This window comes from Cydia splendana, chromosome 14 (genome assembly GCF_910591565.1).
Source record: "Cydia splendana chromosome 14, ilCydSple1.2, whole genome shotgun sequence".
In the NCBI taxonomy this organism is placed as follows: domain Eukaryota; kingdom Metazoa; phylum Arthropoda; class Insecta; order Lepidoptera; family Tortricidae; genus Cydia; species Cydia splendana.
Genome location: NC_085973.1, coordinates 9,082,359 through 9,105,450, shown reverse-complemented (window position 1 = coordinate 9,105,450; position 23,092 = coordinate 9,082,359). Strand labels below are relative to the sequence as shown.

Here is a 23,092-nt window from a genome sequence, read left to right as displayed (position 1 = left end):
TATATATTCCTGTCATTCTGTATTAATATTACTTAGTTACACAAACACTGACAAGCGTTGGATGATAATAATATGATGGCGGCCCTGCCAGCGCGGTTGTATTTTAAAATTTATTTACAGAAAATCCGTAGCTGTAATGACTTCTTAAATATAAACAAAAAATATACATGTTGAAAAATGTTGAGAACCATTAAACAAATATTATTCGGTAAAAAGACTTGCAGATCCGTGTTACAACTTATTTATTAGTTTCGCATAAGCTACGCTTAATGAATTAATCACCCTTTAACCATTAATCAAGTCAACAATATTTATGAGAGTTCTCATTTTAAAAGTTAGCATGAGTTCCGTGACAGCAAAAACAGTCATTGATGACTCTTAAATAATCTGAAACACAAATGAATGACGTCTTTTGGTTTTTACTACTACAATAAAATGTAATTACAAGTCATCAGTATTCCATCGATCTGGCTCATAAGGAATTCCGAGAGCGAATCAAAATATTGTAAGTGATACAAATGTTTATAGGAGTCCAGATATATCTTTACATAAAGTTAGAAATAGTACTTTATGTGACTGCTATATAATTAAAGGCTTCAAAATAGGAGCGTGGTTCGCTCGTTTCATAATAAAATCGAAATCGGTGTTCGAACGCGTCATTTACGATCGGTATGTGTGTAAATAAAATATTTTAGGGCTTATATTCCAGTACTGAGTGTAGCTTATAAAACGTTACTATTTTAGCCTGAAGTCCGTCATACTTTTCATACATCTAGTATGATTTGATGGAGTTTAAATGCAGGCTCAAATCTGGAGAATGACCCTCCCAGCATCTTTTTTACTAAGATTACTTAGGTACTCGTAGTAGTATCAGGCGTGGCTCACTCCGCGATTTCGTCGCTTTGCTACAGGTAGCTAAAAGTACATCCGTTCCACACCAATTTTGGTGGCTAGCCATAACCGCGCGTGGCGCTGTCGCCACCTAGCGGCCATATCTGTCCTGATCGTAATAGACGCGTTTTGTTAGAGAGTGAGTTTTCTGTACGTATACTGCAAAACGTAATTCAAGACCAAAAAAAGTAAGAAAATGTTGCCACTTTTTACTAGCGCATCTTGGATTTATGTAAAAATAAGTAAATAAATGTACTTTTTTAAATCGTAGGAGTAAAATTACTAGTAAATAAATTATCTTATTATTGATTAGCGTGATTATTGATTACTATTTTACTATTTTACAAACAAATTATTGCAGTGGCAACATTGTGTTACTTTTTTTGGTCTTGAATTACGTTTTGCAGTTTAGTACTATTATTTATTCTGTGGTAGTACATACATACTTTATTCCCAGCAATCGTTTAAAACGGGAACCGCGAAGCAAAAACCACAATTACAGGCAGGTATTAGTCTACTTTAATGACGTTTTTATTCCAAATAGCAGCAGTAATTGTAGCTCGTTTGGCGATTAACGTGGCTGTATACAATTATGGGATACAATAGCAATGAGAAGTATTCGATAGTAACGGATATGGTGTAGGTTACTTCTGGGGTAATTACAGGTTTTTATGTTAAGTACTTATGTGTTTTGCGAGGTTAATAGTGTTCCTTAGAATGTGTTCCTTAGCCAAAAAAAATAGCTCTATTATTATCGGCACATAAATATGTTTTAGCCACTTATAAAAAAAAATATGTTGTTTTTTTCAGTTAAGGTAATTAGATGAATATGTATGTATGTATGTAGTTATTGGAAGTGAAAAAATATAGGGAAAGTTAATTTTATTGTTTATTATATTGACATCATTTTTTTTGAAATGACAGACAGGAAAAATAATCTGTCATTTTGATGTGTACCAAATTATAGCTTTACAGATGAAGTGCTAAGGTATATTTTTAGGTTATTTATTTATTTTATTTATTTAGAAATTTAATTCAGGCAACAAGGCCCATATTACAAATACCCCAACTAGCAAAATCACGCTAACAACAGTCTCTAGACTACAATTTTGTCGCTCTTATATTGATTTTATATCATCGTATAAGCCCGGGTTTGGGCACAAAGCATAAGCGTATTTATTTTAATATCGTTCTAATATCAGTCTAATTGAATGTTGTTTGCATTCACAGTAATCTTTTTCGAAACTATATTAAGCTGCTTTAGGCTAATATCGCTTTTACGTAAGTATCTTGTAAGCCTACATAGGCTTATATTGGTCGAACGTAAGTATCTTGTAAGCCTACATAGGCTTATATTGGTCGAACGTAAGTATCTTGTAAGCCTACATAGGCTTATATTGGTCGAACGTTAGAATCTTGTAAGCCTAAATAGGCTTATTTTGGTTTGAAACATTCTATTTGTGAAGTATAAATATACGGGTGAAATTAACTGTAACGTGACAAAAACATATTAGTGTAAGTGTTTATCAAACTTTTTTTGAATTATGTTTAAATATAATAACGTGCTGTTTATCATCGTCTGTTTATGTTTCAGGGTAAGTATTCACATGGGAAAATATTATTTATTGTAAAGTAGACCCTGTTTTACACTTCAAACTTCATGCGCCTACTCAAATATGGTGTTTGAATATTTTTATAATAATTTTATTTCTTTATTTTGTATTGATAGTCAGCCATTGATGTAGGTGTATTTTTCAAGCGCACTATTAGAGTATTTTAAGCATTCTGAATACAAATGATGTGGCCATGTTGAATAAATAACGGTTCCTTGCTTTACTTATACTAACAATAGTGTTCCCAAAAACGATTTAAGATCAAACCATCTTATATTGATCTTCTCTTTTGTGATATAAGTGTCTTGATCTTATATCACTCTAATATCTTACTAAAGTGCTGCTGTTGATCTTATTATAGCTTTAGTAAGATCAGAAAAGTACGTACTTACAGTGTTCTTATGCTATGTTGATATTAGTCTTACATTCTTACAATAGCATTTAGAAATCTAATATTAAATCAAATGAACTAAGAGAATGAGGATATAAGACCAGGTACTCTCAAGTTCAATGAGACTTCGTAAATGTTGTTGTAAGAGCAAGAGGCTTATAATAGTATTATGCTATGTTGATATTAGTCTTACATTCTTATAATAGCATTTAGAAAGTCTAATATAAGATCAAATGAACTAAGAGAATGTGGATATAAGACCAGGTACTCTCAAGTTCAATGAGACTTCGTAAATGTTGTTGTAAGAGCAAGAGGCTTATAATAGTATTATGCTATGTTGATATTAGTCTTACATTCTTATAATAGCATTTATAAAGTCTAATATAAGATCAAATGAACTTAGAGAATGTGGATATAAGACCACGTACTCTCAAGTTCAATGAGACTTCGTAAATGTTATTGTAAGAGCAAGAGGCTTATAATAGTATTATGCTATGTTGATATTAGCCTTACATTCTTATAATAGCATTTAGAAAGTCTAATATAAGATCAAATGAACTTAGAGAATGTGGATATAAGACCACGTACTCTCAAGTTCAATGAGACTTCGTAAATGTTATTGTAAGAGCGAGAGGCTCATAATAGTATTATGCCATGTTGATATTAGTCTTACATTCTTATAATAGCATTTAGAAAGTCTATTATAAGATCAAATGAACTTAGAGAATGTGGATATAAGCCTAAGCGCGCACCACGATTTTAGTTTTTGCGACACGATTTTAGAATCGCGCTGTAATATATCGCAGAAAATTCACTGCGCGCACTGCGATGAAAAAGTCGCGGTTTGTTCATTCTCAACATGGATTTCGTACGAGTCGTTTGTCATGAAACGTTGTCTTTAATATGTGATCGCTGTATGACTTTGAGTATTTATACCACAAAGGTGATCTCCTTCTATTTCCATAATTAAATGGTCAACATCTAGCATCTTCAGCAGCAGGTTCCGACATGTTGACGCTTGGAGAGCGATATGCCGACTGAGGTCCGGGTGCGATTTTATTATCGCAGTGCGCGCGGGGCCATACAACTCCGTATGCTGCAATTCACTTTGCGACAATCGCGTCGCGAGCAGTCGCGGAAAAATGTGACAAATCACAATTTTAAAATCGCTGCGATTTTTTTGTCGCATATGCGCGCACTGCCATATAAACTCATACGTTACATTTCTGCGACTAAATTATCGCGCGACAAAAAGTCGTGGTGCGCGCTTAGCCTAAGACCAGGTACTCTCAAGTTCGATGAGACTTAGTAAATGTTATTGTAAGAGCGAGAGGCTTATAATGGTATTATAAAATGCTCTTATATACATATATAATACTAGGCAATAAGACTAAACTTACTAAAGTGCGTATTAGCTTGTCTAAGACTAATATAAGAGCGATGATAAGTTCAAAACAAAAATAAGAGCGCTATAAGCTCACTACTCTTATAAAGTGCGCAATCTGAGACTTTTTTGCTAGTTGGGACCTTACATCCACACATAGGTACATGTGTATTTTATAAACTTAAAACTAAACACTATTAAGTCGACAAAACGTACCTACCTATGTACCTACCTGTTGTTATGTATCTACCTAGTATTAAAGATGATATTCGTATCACTGATGTCACCGAGTCGGTCGTAAAGTGCTGTTTAACGGTTTACTGAAAATAAATCATTAAGTGGAGTTATGACATGACGCAGTTTACAAGATATACGAGTAGGCTTAACTTTAACTGCCAAGGTGATCTGTATCATAAAGGCCGCATTATTTTAAACGTCGGCAATACGGCTCATCATTAGGACTGTTCTCTGAAAACATATGGGTATTTTCCGCCATTCCCATGCCGGCCATGCCTCTTAAATAAAATTTGCGAATTATCAAAAATATTAAATATGTATATTAAAAACTGGTCACTCACGTATTTTAAGTCGAAAAACGCTCGACATGTTTCACTCCGTACCGAGGTGACCCGTATGTCTGTGTCTCACGGAAGTTTTGTTATTAAAATTATCAAAAATATCTATAAATTCATAAAAAATATTGTAGCTAAAATCTAGTTAAACTGACAACTATTATGGTATTTTTTTGAATTGTTGCAGACCCATAGTATAATGTTATTCCTGTTTGTTTCAGATCGTATGGCGATGTTAAAATCCCCGTAAATTTCCAAACGAGTTACTGAAAGGTAAGTTTTTAAATGTTATTCTACCATATTTATCATAATTACAGTTATACAATAATGTGCATGAGACTTTGGGGCCTTGGTCGTCAGACACCAAAACCCTAATAAAGAATATTTCCCGAAAACTTGTTGGGGTGTCTGGCGACCTACGAGCAGGGTCATATTTTGCCCAAAGAATTATCTTAACCATACAACGGGGAAATGCGGCCAGAGTCCCGGGGACTATGCCCCAGGTGACATTAGGGGTTGTCGAAAATTGATTAAGTACCTATGTAAATACCTGTTGTAAATATATATTGTAATTAATTAAATAATTTGCAAAAGGTGGATCTTTCAGTTCCGCTTACAAATGATATCGAAGGCTTACAAACATCCGCCAGTCACTTAAGGCTAATTTACTCGTGCGTGCAATATTAATTTTTTATAATTGAAGGCTCTTATTGACATATATTAACTAAAAATTCCATAATTTAATAATTGGCCAAGCACGAAGTCAAGACTACGGTGTTCAGAGCACCGTTTCTTTCTCTATACGCCTTACTAACTCTATGTGCTCTATAGTGAAAAAAAAAAAAAACCACAACGACAGTGAAGAACGGAATTCTTAATTTGAATTTTTTCAGATAAACTGCAATAATAAATATGATTCTTACTGAGCACATTGAGATAGTCAATTGGTTGGAAAGCCCGTTCGAAATTTAAACTTATTTGCAATATAATAAGGTTGTATTTTGTAGATCTCTCTCATACTTATAGTAGGTTATTCAGAAAAAAAATAATATCCCACAAAAATAAGCAAGCAGAATTAAACTTTGTATCAAAGACATAAGTCATAAATTTCAATGCCAAAGTTTTAACTAAGGATCTTTCTCGCTAAAACTACTTCCTAATATGAAACGACCAGTGTAAGCATCAGTTAGCTAGCCCTAAGCAACCAAAGATCAGGCTGCTGTTGAAAAACTAATAAAGATAAAGTTAAGCTGATAATTTTCCCGCCGTCTCCATGCTTCTTTTAGTTGGGTATTGACTGGTCAGCTGCCTGTTAGCTATAGTTTTCGCGAAAATTGCCAGGACAGAGGTGAAAATTTTTGTATGAAAACTTGCAACTTTAAATGCATTTTTTATCGAAACTATTGCACTCTAAAATGAAGTCAAAATCAGTCCATCGACTCAATTTTTTACAAGCTTTCTAATGGCACCCCACACGATTCTTACAAATAAAAAAAAATTCAGGCTACCCCTCTCAACCCCCTAAATTTCCCCCTAAAATCAGAAATAAGCAGTTTTGACTTATTCACAGTGTTAGTGATGGTACTTGCCATAACTATTCCAAATTTTAGGTACCTACATCAAACGGTCTTTGAGAAAAACGCATTTAACCGATTTGCAAGACCGAAGTGATCCCATAAGAGCACCGTGAACAAAGTTTTGTACGGTGCTCTAAAAATAGACACCTATGATAATTTGCCTGTTTTTTTTAATACTATGTCAGAATAATATCCTAACTGCTATATTTAGCATTAAAATCCCTTAGATTCTTAATCTAATCCGTCTGTTAAAAAATAAGTAGGTACTTCGTGTTCATGAAAAATATTGAAATGTTTTTCGCACGCCGGTAGAGATGGGTAGTGAGTAAATACTCATGGGTAAATACCGAGTAAATACTCAGTATTTACTCAATATACCCGTATTTACTCGTTTATAACCAAATTGGTGGGTATAAACTATTTAGAGTGCTGAAAGGGGCATGTAAATTTGAAATATAGGTGTATTTTGTAAACCGCTACTGGATTAAGTACTCAAAATTGTAAGAAATGTATTTTTAAGAGGGGCACTCCATACATGTAGTAATATTTTTTTGTTGCAATTAGTTAATTGCAACAAAAAAATATTTCAGAAACCATCAACGTGTTGCACATAATTAAATGGGTCTTTAAAAATAACTGGAATGTTTCTAAGAACTTTTTTGGATAAATCGAATATTTTTGGAAAAAACTGTTTCGAAAGGCCAAAATAATCTTTACCTCTTTATAACTTTCGAACCAACGTTCAGAAAAAATATGAAAACATATCGGTAGATTAGCCGTATAATAGAGTATAAAAAACAATATTTTGAACATCATCGGTTGAGCCATTTTTGAGTTTTCTTCAAAAAACCCTTAATAAAAGGTCATAAGTGCCGTGTAAACACGCACTTTTGCGCGACATGCAGTTATCTAGAACATCGATAGAATTTAAGTACCATATTTTTAAAGTAAATACCTTCTTATTTAAAACAAAATGGTTAACTATGAATTATCACAATTTGCCTCTCACTGATAATTACCTTTTTTTTCCAAAATTAAGCGTCCTATATGCTTTTTATTTTATAGATATTGTTAATACACGTTAGCACTCTTTAATAATAGACAATTTTGTCCTTAAATCTCACTTTTTGAATATTTTATAAGCAATCGTTTTTACCCACCTAAATGAGTAAATACGGGTGTTTATCGGGTGCTTTGAGTAAATACCGAGTAAATACTCAGTATTTACTCACCCCTACCCATCTCTAGACGCCGGTCTTTGGTGTATTGTCGAGGTCTTTGGGATTATCAGTCGCTTTAAGTATTATGACGCAAAAGCATTATCACTTTCAAAAATCAGCACATCCTTATTGTATATCCTGTTTAAAACATCTAATTAAACTAATATGTAGATATGTATTTGTTTAGCGTGTTATCCATTTTAATACAGAAGATAGTCATTTTGTAGGTATAGTACAGGTATTCAGATGAAATAAAATATATAAGTAGCTATATCTTTTAGCCAGCCATCAGATGCCTATAAAAATGTTTCATATCATATTTTGAATCTTTTTAGTTTTAATGTGTGGCCGGCCAGATAGAAAAGTTAATAAGATTCAGTTATGTGTAAGATAAAGAACGAAACCTTTGCGCTTTTATTATACCAAATACAAAGTTCTTAATTATACTTGCACGAATTATCTCAAAGATTCATGATCGAAATATCAATATAAATAATGAAAAATATATGCCTAAAGACTAATGACGGATAAATTAACTCTTATAATTACATGTTTTTAGCACGCACTAATTATTCCTCACAATCTAAATCATAACAGCGCTAATGATTACAAATATTTAAAATAATGATTGTTTTCCTCGTTACTGGTTCGATAATTATAAAGTGTAAAAAACGATTTGATGACGTATGAGACTAATGGGCGTATTCAGAACAAATAGTTTCATACCAAATCCATGTACCTACCTAAAGCAAGTTTCACGCTTGACAAAACATGAAATTGGTATCATTTTGTACGTTTAATACTTCCTGAAGTAATGCTGAAAATTATTGCAGTTATTGTTATTAGGTACCTACTACATCATTAGAAAAATACCAGAAGATGATAAAAATTCCGAACCAGCCATAGTACCTTCTATATTTATAATTAATTAATTAACCGATGTAGCCCTCCGAATCTCTAAACTTAAGTGGCAGTGGGCGGGGCACATTGCCCGTAGAACCGATGGCCATTGGGGCGGAAAGGTTCTCGAGTGGCTACCACGTACCGGAAGGCGCAGCGTGGGTAGACCCCCCACAAGGCGGACTGACGACCTGGCAGGTGGCGCAAGACCGGTCATTGTGGCACTCTTTGGGGGAGGTCTATGTCCAGCAGTGGACATCCTCTGGCTGATATGATGATGATGATGATGGTGATGATGATAATGATGAATTATTCGCTTCGGTACAACTTGAACAAAAAGGTCTAGTTCTCCTCAGGTCCAATCTATGCTATATTTCTTCCAGCTCTTAGCAACTAGGGCAAGTTTAAGACATTTCTGTTGCCGTGCCCTGAAGAGTTAGCTTCGAGAATGTGGTACCTAACCGAACAAAATCTACCCAATAATATAAGTGCCACAAAAGCGAAAGTAACTCTATCTGTTCCCTTTTTACGCTTGAACCGCTGACTTTTGAACAATCATCACCGTCATTCCATGCAAACGAAGTCGCAGGAGCTAGTGTATAATAAAATTGTAATTAATATCGGTTCGATGACGTACGCGACCAAGGACGACTGACTGTTACCGCAGTTATGCAACCGTTAAGTTATTCGATCCAGTGCATAGTTTGTATTTAAATGATCGACGTCATGTTGGACATCGTTGCAGGCGCGTTGCATTGTGCACGTTACTGCGAGTTGCGCGTGAGTGGATTTAGCTAAGTTAGACCTTAATACTGTGAATACAAGGGCGATAATATGCGTTATTAAATTAGACTAGTAAAAGTTATAGAGAATAAGTTGAACATCACTTTTTATTTTATGGAATTTTTCATTCGTTTCAATGACCCCGGACAGGCCTATGATTGTAGTGACAGGTTATGAATTTGATCTGGACTTCTTATGGATACGATCTGTCAGTGTCCAAAAAGGCGTGTCTGTTTGAATAAATGTCACTTTTGACATTGTCAGATCATATCCATAAGTTCCATAACAATCCAGATCAAAATCATAGCTTAATACTACAGTCAGAATTTGTCTCCTTTTCCTATTGCTTTTGACCCTTTTTTCTTTTTAAATATTATAATTGCCAACCACCCTATGGTGCTTACTCAATTCAGTTGCTGTTTCTATGTCTAACTATTAAAAAAAAAGTTTGCTAAACCAAGTAACCTATAAAATGGCAAATATAATTGTAGCCGGTTCTTTAGAGTGCGTGTTCAGATATTTTTGAGCACATCGGCCGCTGCGATATATCTGATGGCAACTTTAGGTGTTTATTACACATTTTACTGAAGCTAATTTTTTTTTCAGTTACTACAATGCCGCGCCTAGAGCAGCACCCGCCGGAGGACTTCCGCCGCGTTTTGCGGGAAAAAGCATTGAACCACAGCTTGTTCTACTTGAAGCTGGGTGCAGGCGCGCAGCCGCGTCGCGAGTCGCCGGCGCAGCGGCCCAGTGCCGCAGCGCGCGCGCCGCCGACCGCGCGTATACAACGGCATGCGCAGCCTCGCGTCTCCGAATTGCTGCGTCGATTCGAACCCGCCCCGATGCAGTATCTCCGCCCACCGCGAGCGCAGTCCCCTCCCGAAGACATCACCAGCTCCGACGACGACGATCGAGCCGCGGTCCGCCGAAGGAGTCGCGATCTCAGCGACGACTCCGCGGTGGAGCTGGAACCGCGGCCGCGGCGCCACTCGCACCCTCGCGACGTCACCCCTCCTCCGGAGACTATGTCCCCGCGGCGGGAAAGGACGCTGATCGAAGCTCATGTTGTGGAGTTGGGGAGGAGGGGAAGCGAAGGGTGCGAGAGCAGGGGCAGATTGTTGAGGACTCCGAGCGTGGTCGTGAGTGACTACTCCGATGGTGTGGCTGTCGGAGCGACTGAAGAAGAAGTGGACTGGCTGCGCGCGCGCTCGCTGTCTGCTGACTCCGCCTGCTCCTCCTGCTCAACCCTGTCCAGTCGCGATGACGACGAGCTCGAAGCGCCAACGTTGACCAAAAAGGTAAGTGCACTTTTGTTTGTTTTGTTTGTGTTGGCGTTACTATTGTTTTGAATGTCCTTAATTGCGACAATTTACTGTACACATAATAATTGCCCGGTTATTTAGGTATAATTGATGTGACGAGTTTGTCGGCCTTATAATTTTTCACGTTTCTTTACTTATGGTAATAATTTATTTCTGAAAGGAGTGAAATGAATACATTACGCGAAGTAACCACGTGAAACGTAAATTGTTACACTTGTAACAAGTGTTCTAATTACGCAGAGATGGACAAAATCGCAAAATTTTAATATCTATTAAAAATACCAATAGGTACAATGTAGGCGTAATAAAATGTAGAGCCTGTGTAAGTCAGTTTTGATTTTAATGTCTAAAATGGCTTACCTATACCGAAATCTATTTATGTATAATGTTATTCGAACGCGTAACGATTTCCCCCATATATATGAGTAATACAAATAATTAGGTTCCCGGTCATAGCAAAGGTTTTTATACATATACAGCGTTTCCTTTTACTTAATATTGACAGTTTTATCTATTCATAGAGTTATAATCTATTAAGTCCACATTAATATATACAATCTCTGTTAATTAATCGTAGGTATACCATAAACAAAATTAACTAGCTTGTGAATTTGTCTTGCAAAAATTACTTCGAAGATTAAAACGAAATAACAGTAGTACCTATGGGTATATTGTTAGTAAGTAGTTAAGTCAAAAGTCTACCTTCTTTATTTATTGGCGAATGATTGAGCTTACTTAATATCATAGATCAAAATTGAGTCCCTTAACTTCAAACTCGGGTAAATCCATCTACCAGAGTATGCCATTTTCGTGTTAAGAAAAGGTAATAGGGTAGATATTTGCTGAGAAGGTCGAATGGATTTACCCGAGTTTGAAATTAAACGACACAATTATTCAATCTGTTTACAGTAATTTATGTAATTTAAAAGCAAATTATTCTGCGTAACAACAAATAATAAAGAAATTAGTTAGACCATTTAGTATAAGTGAATACTTAACTAAATGATTTTAAAAGTCAAACGATTAGTTCCTGTCACTATTAATTAAACAATTCGGTAGCGTTCGAAAATGACCAAAAACAATAATTTTTAAAGTTAATAAATATGTATATGCTTCATAATCTTCATATGCATAAATACATTAGCAATATATTTGTTTGTGTGCATGTTAATTCTATGCATCGTAAAAATAGCTTGAAACTTTATTAAGGTGACCCGGGGTTATTGCAGCCAGGGAAAAAAATATTCTGTTGCCATGACACTCTGTCGTGTGCTTAAAACCCTTCTGTATTCATATAAACACATTACATTACTAAGTATGCGATTGCTCTTAAATTGACACTACGCTTTATTGCTTCCTAGATTTACGTTGAGTATCATACAAGCCTGGACCACTGTTCGACAAGCGACGTTTGACGTATCGTGTTGACCTCCCGTTGATGTGGGAAAAATCATAAGTTCTCGAATACGTACAATGTCAAAATTTGACATTACCAATCCACAGTTAGGTGACAACTAAACCAAACCGAACTACCCCGAGTTTAGAGTTGAGTTTTGGTTGTAGGTACCAAATGATATTATCCACAGTGGGTCGAATCAACATTTGATAGAATCAACATGCAATAAAATCAACTGTTGATTTGACGTGGAAGCGAAATCTGACAGTTGTACATGTCGAATTTGGCCCCTAGCTCTTTGATAGCTTTTTCAACCACCATCACCACTGACTGCCACTAAAATTTATTGAATATTTTATGGAAAGTTGTCAAAGTAACCCTGCAATGAATGCAATGAAATAATACAACGACGTTGAGTTGGCTTCGTTAGAAATCATGTTCATAATGCATAATTTGATCACAAACTTATTTTTGAATAGGTAGCACAGATTCTTTAGGTATTCCAATTCAAGGATGACTCACGTTAGACCGGGCCGTGTCCGGGCCGGAGCTTCCGGGGCTTACTTTTCTATGACATGACAGGTGATCACGTGATGCTTTGCATAGAAAACTATGCGCCGGAAGCTCCGGCCCGGCCACGGCCCGGTCTAACGTGAGTCATCCTTTATCCTTTAATTAAGGTATTCTACAATGAAATTATTGCTTACGATATCGAGGAAGTTCAGTCAATTTTCCTTAGCCTATTTTACCATTCTCATCGGAAAAGCCCTGAGTTAGTTTTATTGTCCTTGTTTTTCTAATTAATCGGATTCCTAACAATTTTTACCGCTATCTGCCTTAGTTAACAGTTATTGAGGCAGCCAATGAGACTATAGAGTTGTTTTTCGGAAAAGTGGCAGTTTTAGCTGTTCTGTTCTAAAAATAAACGAAACACAAATATGTGTGTATGTATGCTCCTCTTTGCGTAAAGCTTACATGTACATTCTTGCATATGGATGCATATATTTGCGTTCGATCACAATAAAATCAGTTGATCACCTTAGTGACGTCAATGACTGGCCCAGCTAGTCTCAGACCTATAATGATACACAATATTCATGATCTAGTCTATATCAGTATTCATCTAAAGTCGAAAATAGAAGTCGTATTGTCTTTTTTTCTGCCATTCCATTATTGTTGTTGGCTCTGTTACAGTAAAGAGTACGTATAGGAACGCAATAGTGTTTTGATATTTTTATTTGCTAAACATGCACTCCACAAATCACGTCACGTATGTCACGAATGAATTAAAAATAAAATACCTACTAAAGCTTACGATTTATAATTTTAGGTAATACTAGTTTAACATCAAACGTGTAACCAAAACATCAAATATGTATGATGATACTACAAGGAATATTGAAGTAGACAGTAATTGGTAAATTAGTCAGTCCGCATGTGGTATCGTCATTTTTCAAAGTGGAGTGGTGACTTGTTCGGTGTGAGCATGCTTGGAACGGTCTTTGTAGTCAGGAGGTTTCAAATAATTTGTTCCTTTGTAGGGCAAAGGTCTAAAAACCCTGTAACATCGTCTTTTTGTATTTCTTTCTAGTACAACATTTTTAGAGCTTCAGTCTTGCCCGTTAATACTCTCTCATCAGCGAGTAGAAGTTGTAAAAAAAACTCACGGCTTTTATGCGGCGGGTTCGTGTGGCCTTTAAGACCCAAAAATTAATTGTCAGCTTACTTAGTGGACTTTAATTTATTCTTATTTTATACTTTACTGTTATACTTAAGCTACACTTATCTATAAGCTTATAAATCACCCAATCAATTAACTAAATGTTTTACATCCGTACTTGACATAAATATAGCATACAAAATAATTATAAGTTTTAATTTCTGCGTCTAAGTGTTAACATAGTTTCATCGTGTTATATTGTCATGAAATGAGTAGGTTTTTATATAGGATAACACAATTTACATTTTTAATTATTTATCATTGGTTTTATGTGGGCATTATCATTATCCATGCCAGGAGACACAGGAAGCGATGTGGAGTAATATTCCGTTTAGTGTTGAATTGTATTATCCTTATCATTTTACAGGCAGTGTTGTTAAGCACATTTATCAGCGCGATATGTGTTGTTTTTTTATTTTGTGTCGTTTTGTAAAGTTATGAAGGCTACCCCATCCTACATATTTGATGAAAAGCTTTTCATCTAAATTCATATTCTATAAAATATATTAACCTTAACTACCTACGACATATGTACCAATATATTGAGACCGCGATAAGTGGTGTACTTCGAAGAGAGGCCTATGCTCAGCAGTGGGTGATAAAAGGCTGACATGATGATGATGAAGATGGTATTGATTATAGACATGATTGAATGTTGCACCAGTCACAAATTCGTCTGCTTTGTCCGAAAATTCACTTCATAGGTAACTCTTGTATGTTTTTTTAAACTTTTAAAACGACTTTGAATAATTACCGAAATTAAACTCAATCTACCCATAGCAGGTTAGAGAGATAGATTCGGTCCAGGCTAAGTTTTCGTATGCATTCTTACTTGTTTGCTTGCTAAGTTTGTGCAAAGTTAGCATGGCCAGAGTCTAACTCGCCGTACGCCTAATACCTATCTACTAACGTTATTATTTGTCTGTTTGTCGGTAATATAATTGTACATGCCCGACGGATGCCCACTTCCGTCATCCACCTGCCATGTTATTGTGGACTGGTAACTGGAGTGAGACCGGCTGGGGCATTCAAATAAAAATTGTATTAATATATAATGTACTACCTATTGATTTTGACAACCATGGAGGCCGAAAAGCTTTGACTCGCCGTTTTGTTGAGACCGTGAGACAATGGGGCTTTGTAAACGTTCTTTCCTTCTTGTATGGCGCTGATTTACAAAAGTAATGTATCCTGAGTTCATACCCAGTGCTTAAGTTATCTAAGTATGTACCTACATGTAAATTTATTTCAAAATCTGTTTAGTATTATTTGTAGCTTTGAAGTTTTGGATTTATAATTATTAATTACGTAGTTTGAATCCCCCCGCCGGGTTGAAAGATCAGATGGCAGTGGCTTTCGTAAAAACTAGTGCCTACGTAAAATCATGGGATTAGTTGTCAAGCGGACCCCAGGCTCCCATCAGCCATGGCAAAAATGCCGGGACAACGCGAGGAAGAAGAAGAATTACTTAGTTTGAATATATGTATTTCACTCGAATCATGTAAAGTAAGGTAAGTATATAAATATTGCCTAAGACTCGTAAGGCTTAGATGTTGAGCTAAGTAATGAAGTTTTCCGTTTAATTTATCAACCACTGTCAGCTTGTCATATCCTGCCTGTATAATTACAAAAGTTTAATGTGAAATTAAACGGTGTAATTTATAATTTATATGACGTGAAATAAGATCGTAAATCGAAATAATCTAGACACGCGGCAGCGTGTCAAGCCAAGTTCAAGCAAAGGAACTGGCTAGCCAGCGCCGAGTGTATTATTACACGAACCACTTGGTGCCACTTTTGACTCTTCTATAACTCAAAACCTCTTTAAGGTAAACACATAAAACTACGTGTGTTTAATTATATCCATAAGAACATCCAGAAGTCCAAATTTCATGAAGCTAGCTCAAACGGTTATAAAGATATGAAGGTCAAAAAGTCGTAAATTTTAAGACTGACTGACTGACTTATAGTACCTAAACCTAACCTACTTCCAGATGACCTAGAAGGATGAAATTTGGAATCCAGCTCAGTTATTGTGTGAAAGCGTAGGAAAAAATCTAAAAATAAAAAAAAGTTAAAAAATAGGGGGGGTCCCCATACAAAAAAAACATTTTTTATTGTGACTGACATATAAGTACCTAAACCTAACCTACTTCCAGATGACCTAGAAGGATGAAATTTGGAATCCAGCTCAGTTAAATAAATAAAAAAAGTCAATATAAAAAAAAGTTAAAAAATAGGGGGGGTCCCCATACAAAAAAATATTTTTTAATTGTAGCGTTGGAACCGTTACAAGCAGATATTTGAAACTATCCCAATATATGTATTATTATATTTGCTATATAAAAGAAATATAAAAATAAAGTTAAGTCAAAAAATAAGTGGTGTCCCCATACAAAAAACTTGTAATACGCGCTAAACAACCGGCCAACGGTGTGTCGTTGGCGGCGCGCCGCACCACATAATTAATACAAAGAACAGAAGTAAAAAACATGCAGCGGAAACACAAGAAAAAACATTAAATCTCAATACCTGCCTAGTTTTCTTTACAAAAAGTATTGATATCCCATCAAAAACATACATGTAAAAAAGGAGAGCCAAGTTCAATACAAAAATTATGCTTGGCTGTGGGGTTCGCCGCAAAAAGAATGGAGATCTAAATGAGTGCCAAGTTCTATGCAAAATCCAAATATGTATTTATAAGAACAAAATAACATTATAAACAAGTATTAAACTCTATTTCTTTGCTTTATTGGATACCTATAACAATTGCTGTTATTTAAAAAAAATGTGAGATCTTAAAGTAGGTTAGATTTGGCTTGGCCAGTTTTTATCAGAATTACAATATATATATATATATATATATATATGTTGAATAACTTTATAAAATGATTGATGTAATGAAAACTGGCCAAGTCAAATCTAACCTGCTTTAAGATCTCACATTTTTTTTAAATAACAGCAATTGTTATAAGTATCCAATAAAGCAAAGAAATAGAGTTTAATACTTGTTTATAATGTTATTTTGTTCTTATAAATACATATTTGGATTTTGCATAGAACTTGGCACTCATTTAGATCTCCGTTCTTTTTGCGGCGAACCCCACAGCCAAGCATAATTTTTGTATTGAACTTGGCTCTCCTTTTTTACATTTATGTTTTTGATGGGATTTTAATTAATCGGCTACTTTTGAGCGGACAAACTTTTAGTTGCATAATAAAAAACTTGTAGGATGTAGGATTTGACAAAGTGCGTGATTTTATAGGACTGCGAACGGGGCACGAAGATAATTTCTGGCGCAAATGGTCGATTTGTGATTCGCAGTCATTAAGTAGCCAAAAGAGCTTGTTGCGTGAGCTTGTGTTTATTTAAGGTAAAAACAATAATTTCATTGTTTTTACCTTAAATAAAATGTATCGCGGTAGACCCGTTTGTGTAATTAAATAAGCTTGTTGCGTCATAAGAACATTGATATTAGGTTTTAAAATACTTCACCCGTAGGTTTGACAAATTCAATTGATTTCGAGATAGCATTCGAAAAGTAAATTAGGTACCTACTTATTAGGTAAATTTTTTTTGGAAGAGTTGTAGTTAAGGAGGAACATACTTATTTTCAGGAACGTAAACCTAATATGAGTGCGTTGCACTTGTACTCACATCAGGGTTCAATACATGACTCGATTATTTAATTGCCTCATTAGAAAATAAAAACACAAAATTTCGCCATAATATGTTTCATTTTAGGCATAGGTACATAACATTTTTTCGTGATCAAAGTAGGTAAGTATTAACTATTTTGTCACAAAAAAATTAGAAGACTAAAAACACATTTAAAATTCATAATATCGGAAAATATATAAATTATTTACATTCCGTACAAACTTGTAAATGTATATTATTATTTATAACTTTAAACCTATTTATACTGCAGTATGCATAATACCATCACCTGCCCGTTTATTATGTCAACCAGCAATACGACAATAGTATTATATTCTAATGTAAATTTGCTCATATCTGACACAATATGTGACACAGCCGAGCGGCCATCTCACGGACGCCATTGACGTCACATCACTCATTTCAATTTGGGGTCAACTGTGATCTTGGCTCAAATATTTGATGTTTCAAATTACTTTGCTGTTTGCGTGTGGATTAGACTACATACATACATGTAACAAGAGACTAGTACCATCCAATAATATACCAAGTTCAGACTTTATAAAAAAAAAATTTACTCGAAAGGTCTGGCCGTAAGTTGCGTTCGGGTAAAGTTGAAGTAAATTCATAAAAGTCGGTGGGAGATTTGTACTGAACTGTAAACATTTTCATAGAAATTCCGCGCCAGCTTCCGTTTAACGACCTACTTATACCATTATTAAATAAATAAATAAATAAAATAAATAAATATTAGGGAACATCTTACACAGATCAAACCTAGCCCCAAACTAAGCAAAGCTTGTACTATGGGTACTAGGCGACGATATACATACTTGTATAGATAAATACATACTTATATACATAGAAAACAACCATGACTCAGGAACAAATATTAGTGTTCATCACACAAATAAATGCCCTTACTGGGATTCGAACCCAGGACCATCGGCTTAGCAGACAGGGTCACTATCCACTAGACCAGACCGGTCGTCATACCACCCGACCCGGAAATGTCAAATAATATTCAAGATAATTAGACGTTTATGGTGACATGCTTACACTCTGTCACTCAAAGTCTGTGCAGAGTTATCTTGGTCCAATTGATTTTTCTTTAGGTACTTAAAGATTTTTTTTAATATTTTACAACACTTATCAGGATTCTACGTTAAGAATTTCAGAGGCATAATCGTACTTACGTAAGACGGACTCGTCAAATTCGGATTGGCTACGATTACTTACCGTCACAAACGAGGTTTAAATAGACCATGGTAGTACCTAAGTACCTACCATATTTCCGTGTTGGTCTAGTTAGGTTAGGATGGTTAGGAATTTGACAAATATCTTTTTTATTTTTTTCGTTTAGTAAATTTGAAAAAACATCTTAGGCGTATCAGAAAATCAAAAACACAAGAGTTCTGTGAGTTAAGTACTGTTTTACTCACTTTTTCTACCAAAAAGTAGCCTAGCAAGTTACTGAGATATAATTAAATTAACACGTAAATGTACTTACGTACCTAATAGAGTCGAAGACAAAAAGTGTATTTTTTCAAGTTTGCAGCTTATTCTATTCTAATTAGACGAGAATAAAATTTTCTAGTTATATCTAGCACTGACGGTATGTATATGTAGGTACCATTTGGACATAAATATACATCGCCAAAAGAAACACATTGTGCGTTTCGTCTTTACATATATCTTTTGAAGTCGTTAATTCCATATGACGTCATTGACATAGGCGCGGTTTAGTACTATACTAAAAATACTACGTGATCAACTGATCAATATTATCATACAATATTTGTTTTAATTTAAACAAATAATAATGAGTGTAACAAAGCATCTTTTTTAAAACGATCTTTAAAAAAACTTTTCCTACAGACCACTTAAACTGGACAACCTGACGATATATGAACTTGTATGAGATGATTTGTATATCTAATTACCTATACCTACAAAAAATAATTGAAATCGATTGAGTAATAACAGAGCTTTAAAAAAAAACAGATGAATTAAGATACATGTTATCCTTTATTTTGAAAGTTTGATAAAGTGGCAGTAAGTTTCAAATTCAGGAACATGACAATTTATGTCATCACAGTAGGTAATTAATTTATATTTAGTATAATTTTCCCATATTCAAATGAGGCAGACTGCGCTATAGTTTTGAAAGTAGGAAATACGGTTCATTTACGCCGTGAATGTATAAGTATATCATGGATAACAAAAACGGAGGAAAAAACAACAACATATAAAAATCTATTTAGGCGACAAAACGTCTACCCTCCTAAGTCCTGAGTTCCTAAAAAAAGAACAAATTAAAATCGAATTTTGAACTATAATGGAATAAAAGAGGGTTCCAATTCAAAACTGCAAAAATGACTCTGGGTCTTAGGAGTCTATAACTACGCACGCGTCGAACCGCATATCATCCAATTACCAACTGCAAAAAGCATTGTCGCGAATAATTATCGTAAAGGAAACAATGCTATGGTTCTCGTTTCTCGTAGTAAACTGATAGTTTTTTTACATCGCGGCCCGCCCACCATTGACGTCAATGGACCGGTCGCGCGCGCGAGTGTGCGTGCCAGGGCCATCGCAGGGCTAAGGACTTGCATATAAAGGTCTTAATGTGTGTATTATTAATTATTATACGAATCATTTTGAAGGGTTCTTAAGTTCAAGCCTATTAATAAGTAGATAATCATTTTTACGTTCAGTTCACTTTAGTACTTACCACAGTCTTAACGTTATTTTGCAGTTCTTTGCTTTGACTGTTCTCAAAATTTTATTAAGTTAATTGTAACGTTTTTTTTTATTTTAATTTCAATCAAATAACATAGTAGTAGTAGTCTTAACGTTATTTTGCAGTTCTTTGCTTTGACTGTTCCCAAAATGTTATTAAGTTAATTGTAACGTTTTTTTTATTTTCATTTCAATCCAATAACATAGAAGTTTGCGGTTACAATTTGCTACGTAGGCATACATGATTAGTTTTATGCGACGGCTGCTAAAAAGTGTGAACTTAACTAATAATTATGTAATATTTTGATTCAGTTAAACATATTTTATTTTGTTCATTTAAATTTAGTTTAGTGCGTTGGATTGCAAGAGATTTATCAGGAAAAATTCTATAGAATTTAATCACAATAGCGGATAAACAATACCCATTGTTTAAATTAGCAAACTAGATGACGTAATGGTAATTTTCACTGTCATCAATAGAAATTATATCGACATTCCTTCGCCAAATGATGCATGCGACATCTAAACGACTTCAGTCACGCAAGTGCATTTAATTTTTTAATTGATGGCTAAAAACTAGGATTGCAGTTTTAAAAACAGCCATTATCTGGATTTATGAATATTATAACTCAAATGCTGTTGCGAATTCGTCCCTGCAGTGCAGAAGCTTTTTATTGCACTCACATTTCCAAAACCCGACTCGACCCAAATCAAAGTTTAATTTTAAATTTACTTATTTCAAATTAAAAATTAGATCTTAATCTGGTGAAGTCTACAATGCAATAATTCTTAACAATGATCTTTTCCCATTTTCACATTTATATATTTATTCTGATCGAATAATAATATTACTATGATTGCTTAAGTGACAACCCTACACTGCCCGTATAAGTGTCAAATCGCTTGTACTAGTACGAAACACAAGCGCGCTGCCGGTTCCTACTTAGGTAGTTATAATTTAGCGTGTGTGCGTTGCACGCCGTGCATGCGAGCGTTCAATGTGCGTCTCGGATCATTATTTTATAGCGGCCACTAGGGTTGTCACTGCTTCCTGGGTGAACGTTTCGATTTAAAATACCTACATACTTATAATAATTAAAGTAAAGTTTTGACATTATTTCTATATCTCTAATCTCCTTATAATTAAATGTCAAGGGATCTATAAGTGTCGTGCCGTCTCTGAGCATAATTATTATATTGAAAAATTTGATGATATTCTGTAATTGCGATTTTGACAACCCTGGTTTTTGTGGTTTTATACGAAACCACGAAGCTTTAACATTAGCATAGTTATTATGTAATCAGTTTTCAAAGTTATGGTAATTTAATATTTTTTTGTATGTAATCTGAGTCACGTTTTTGTCATGTTTATGTTTTAATTCGAATGACACGATTAGGATGAGATGGTTACTATTACTAACGTACTTATAGCGGAATAGTTAACTTTTTTCTATAACATATGTGCCGTTCGCAAGGGGGCCCATAGATTACCAGTTTAGGCCCCTTAAAAGTGTAGGTATTTCTGGTTTGCGGCTAATAACGCGAGACTGCCATACAGAATATATTCAAAACATCATTTGTCTTGAGGCGTCACTTAATTTAAAAACTAGTATAATATAAACGAAACGTAATTTAGGACCATACATAGATTAAAAAGAAATCCTTTCTAATAGTTAAAGTTATATGGACCATGAAGCCATGTGTGGGTATGCACCCATAGCACTCCCGATTTACATTTGTTCTACGTATGGGGTTTTAATATGCATATGCATATTTATGCAACTAACAATAACAAGAAATCGAATTTAAATTGTCGTGAGACATACTAACATTAAACTAAGTTTACGGTTTAAACTCACGTGTCAACAAACAGTCACTCGCGCGACATAACACGGACGCGAAGCACGGCGTCGTGAACGCTGCTCGCACTGTTAATGCTTGAAAAGGAGACCTATGCTCTCCGAATTATGTCGCACGAGTGACTAAAAACACGTGAGTTTAAACCGTAAAATTAGTTTAACAGCAAGAAAGATATATCTAAGTATGTATAAAAGATAAAGATCTTCTCCAACTAACACTCCTTTGCAGTAACCCCTAGTTGCGACGTCCTCAGTTTGAACCGAAGACAAAGAAGAGAGAAGACTCCGTTTTTGTTTTCGGTTTAAAAAGGTCGCTCAGGACTCGTAAAAGTAGACTTTGTTCCGTGAAATTAAAGAGTAAAATTGCTTGTTCCAGATAATTAACGCTGATTGAGGGCACGGTTGACTCCTGAGCGACCTTCGGACGACCTTCGGGACCTGGGACCCTGGGGACTCACTCAACTTCTCGGCCAAGCTGTTCTGCTGAGGTTGGAGACTGCAGACCGAGAACACCGACTGCTATCTGACTTGAGACATTGTAAAATGATTAGCTTTTGCATCAAAAATAATTGAATTTTAAAAGCAACTATGTTAAATTTTGTCTTAATTATTCTATTACATATTTATTACAATATAAACCCGGTAGGATCTCAAGCGAGTGGCCGTATTTCATAGCACTTAGTCAGACCAAATTCGAAATCAAAATCTGGTTTTTATATTGTTTTGTTATAGTCCTCTATTTTATTTTAACATAAAATTTAAAAGTTTAAACACTCCAAGTATATTAACTGTTTACACACAACGATTGGTAATTTACTTATTTTTGTTAAGCTGTGTTCTCAAACCTCAGCAGAACAATATTTCGGCAGCTATGAATAGTCAATTAATATACGTTTAGCTTAAGTTTATCTCATAGAAGTATTTGTCTAATTATAATCTGTTTTATTTAGTATATTGGCATATAAAGTGGCGGGTCCAAAAAATTCAAAGTATAATGTTTAGAATATAAATTAATTTTGGAAAATAAAATTGGATTTTTTAAAGGTTTTTCGTCGGCAAAA

General features: G+C 34.9%; 1 protein-coding gene and 1 long non-coding RNA gene across 2 annotated transcripts in view; both read left to right on the top strand.

Annotated features, from left to right (window-relative positions):
• LOC134796812 (uncharacterized) overlaps positions 1–23,092 on the top strand; it is a 293,974-nt gene that overhangs the window by 114,492 nt on the left and 156,390 nt on the right. The window lies entirely within an intron of this gene.
• LOC134796715 (inositol-trisphosphate 3-kinase B) overlaps positions 1–23,092 on the top strand; it is a 200,561-nt gene that overhangs the window by 31,221 nt on the left and 146,248 nt on the right. The window contains exons 2-3 of the mRNA XM_063768901.1: positions 5,073–5,124; positions 9,938–10,629. Of these exons, the coding sequence (XP_063624971.1) occupies positions 9,946–10,629 (684 nt within the window). The 5' untranslated portion in view covers positions 5,073–5,124; positions 9,938–9,945. The remainder of the gene's footprint in view (positions 1–5,072; positions 5,125–9,937; positions 10,630–23,092) is intronic.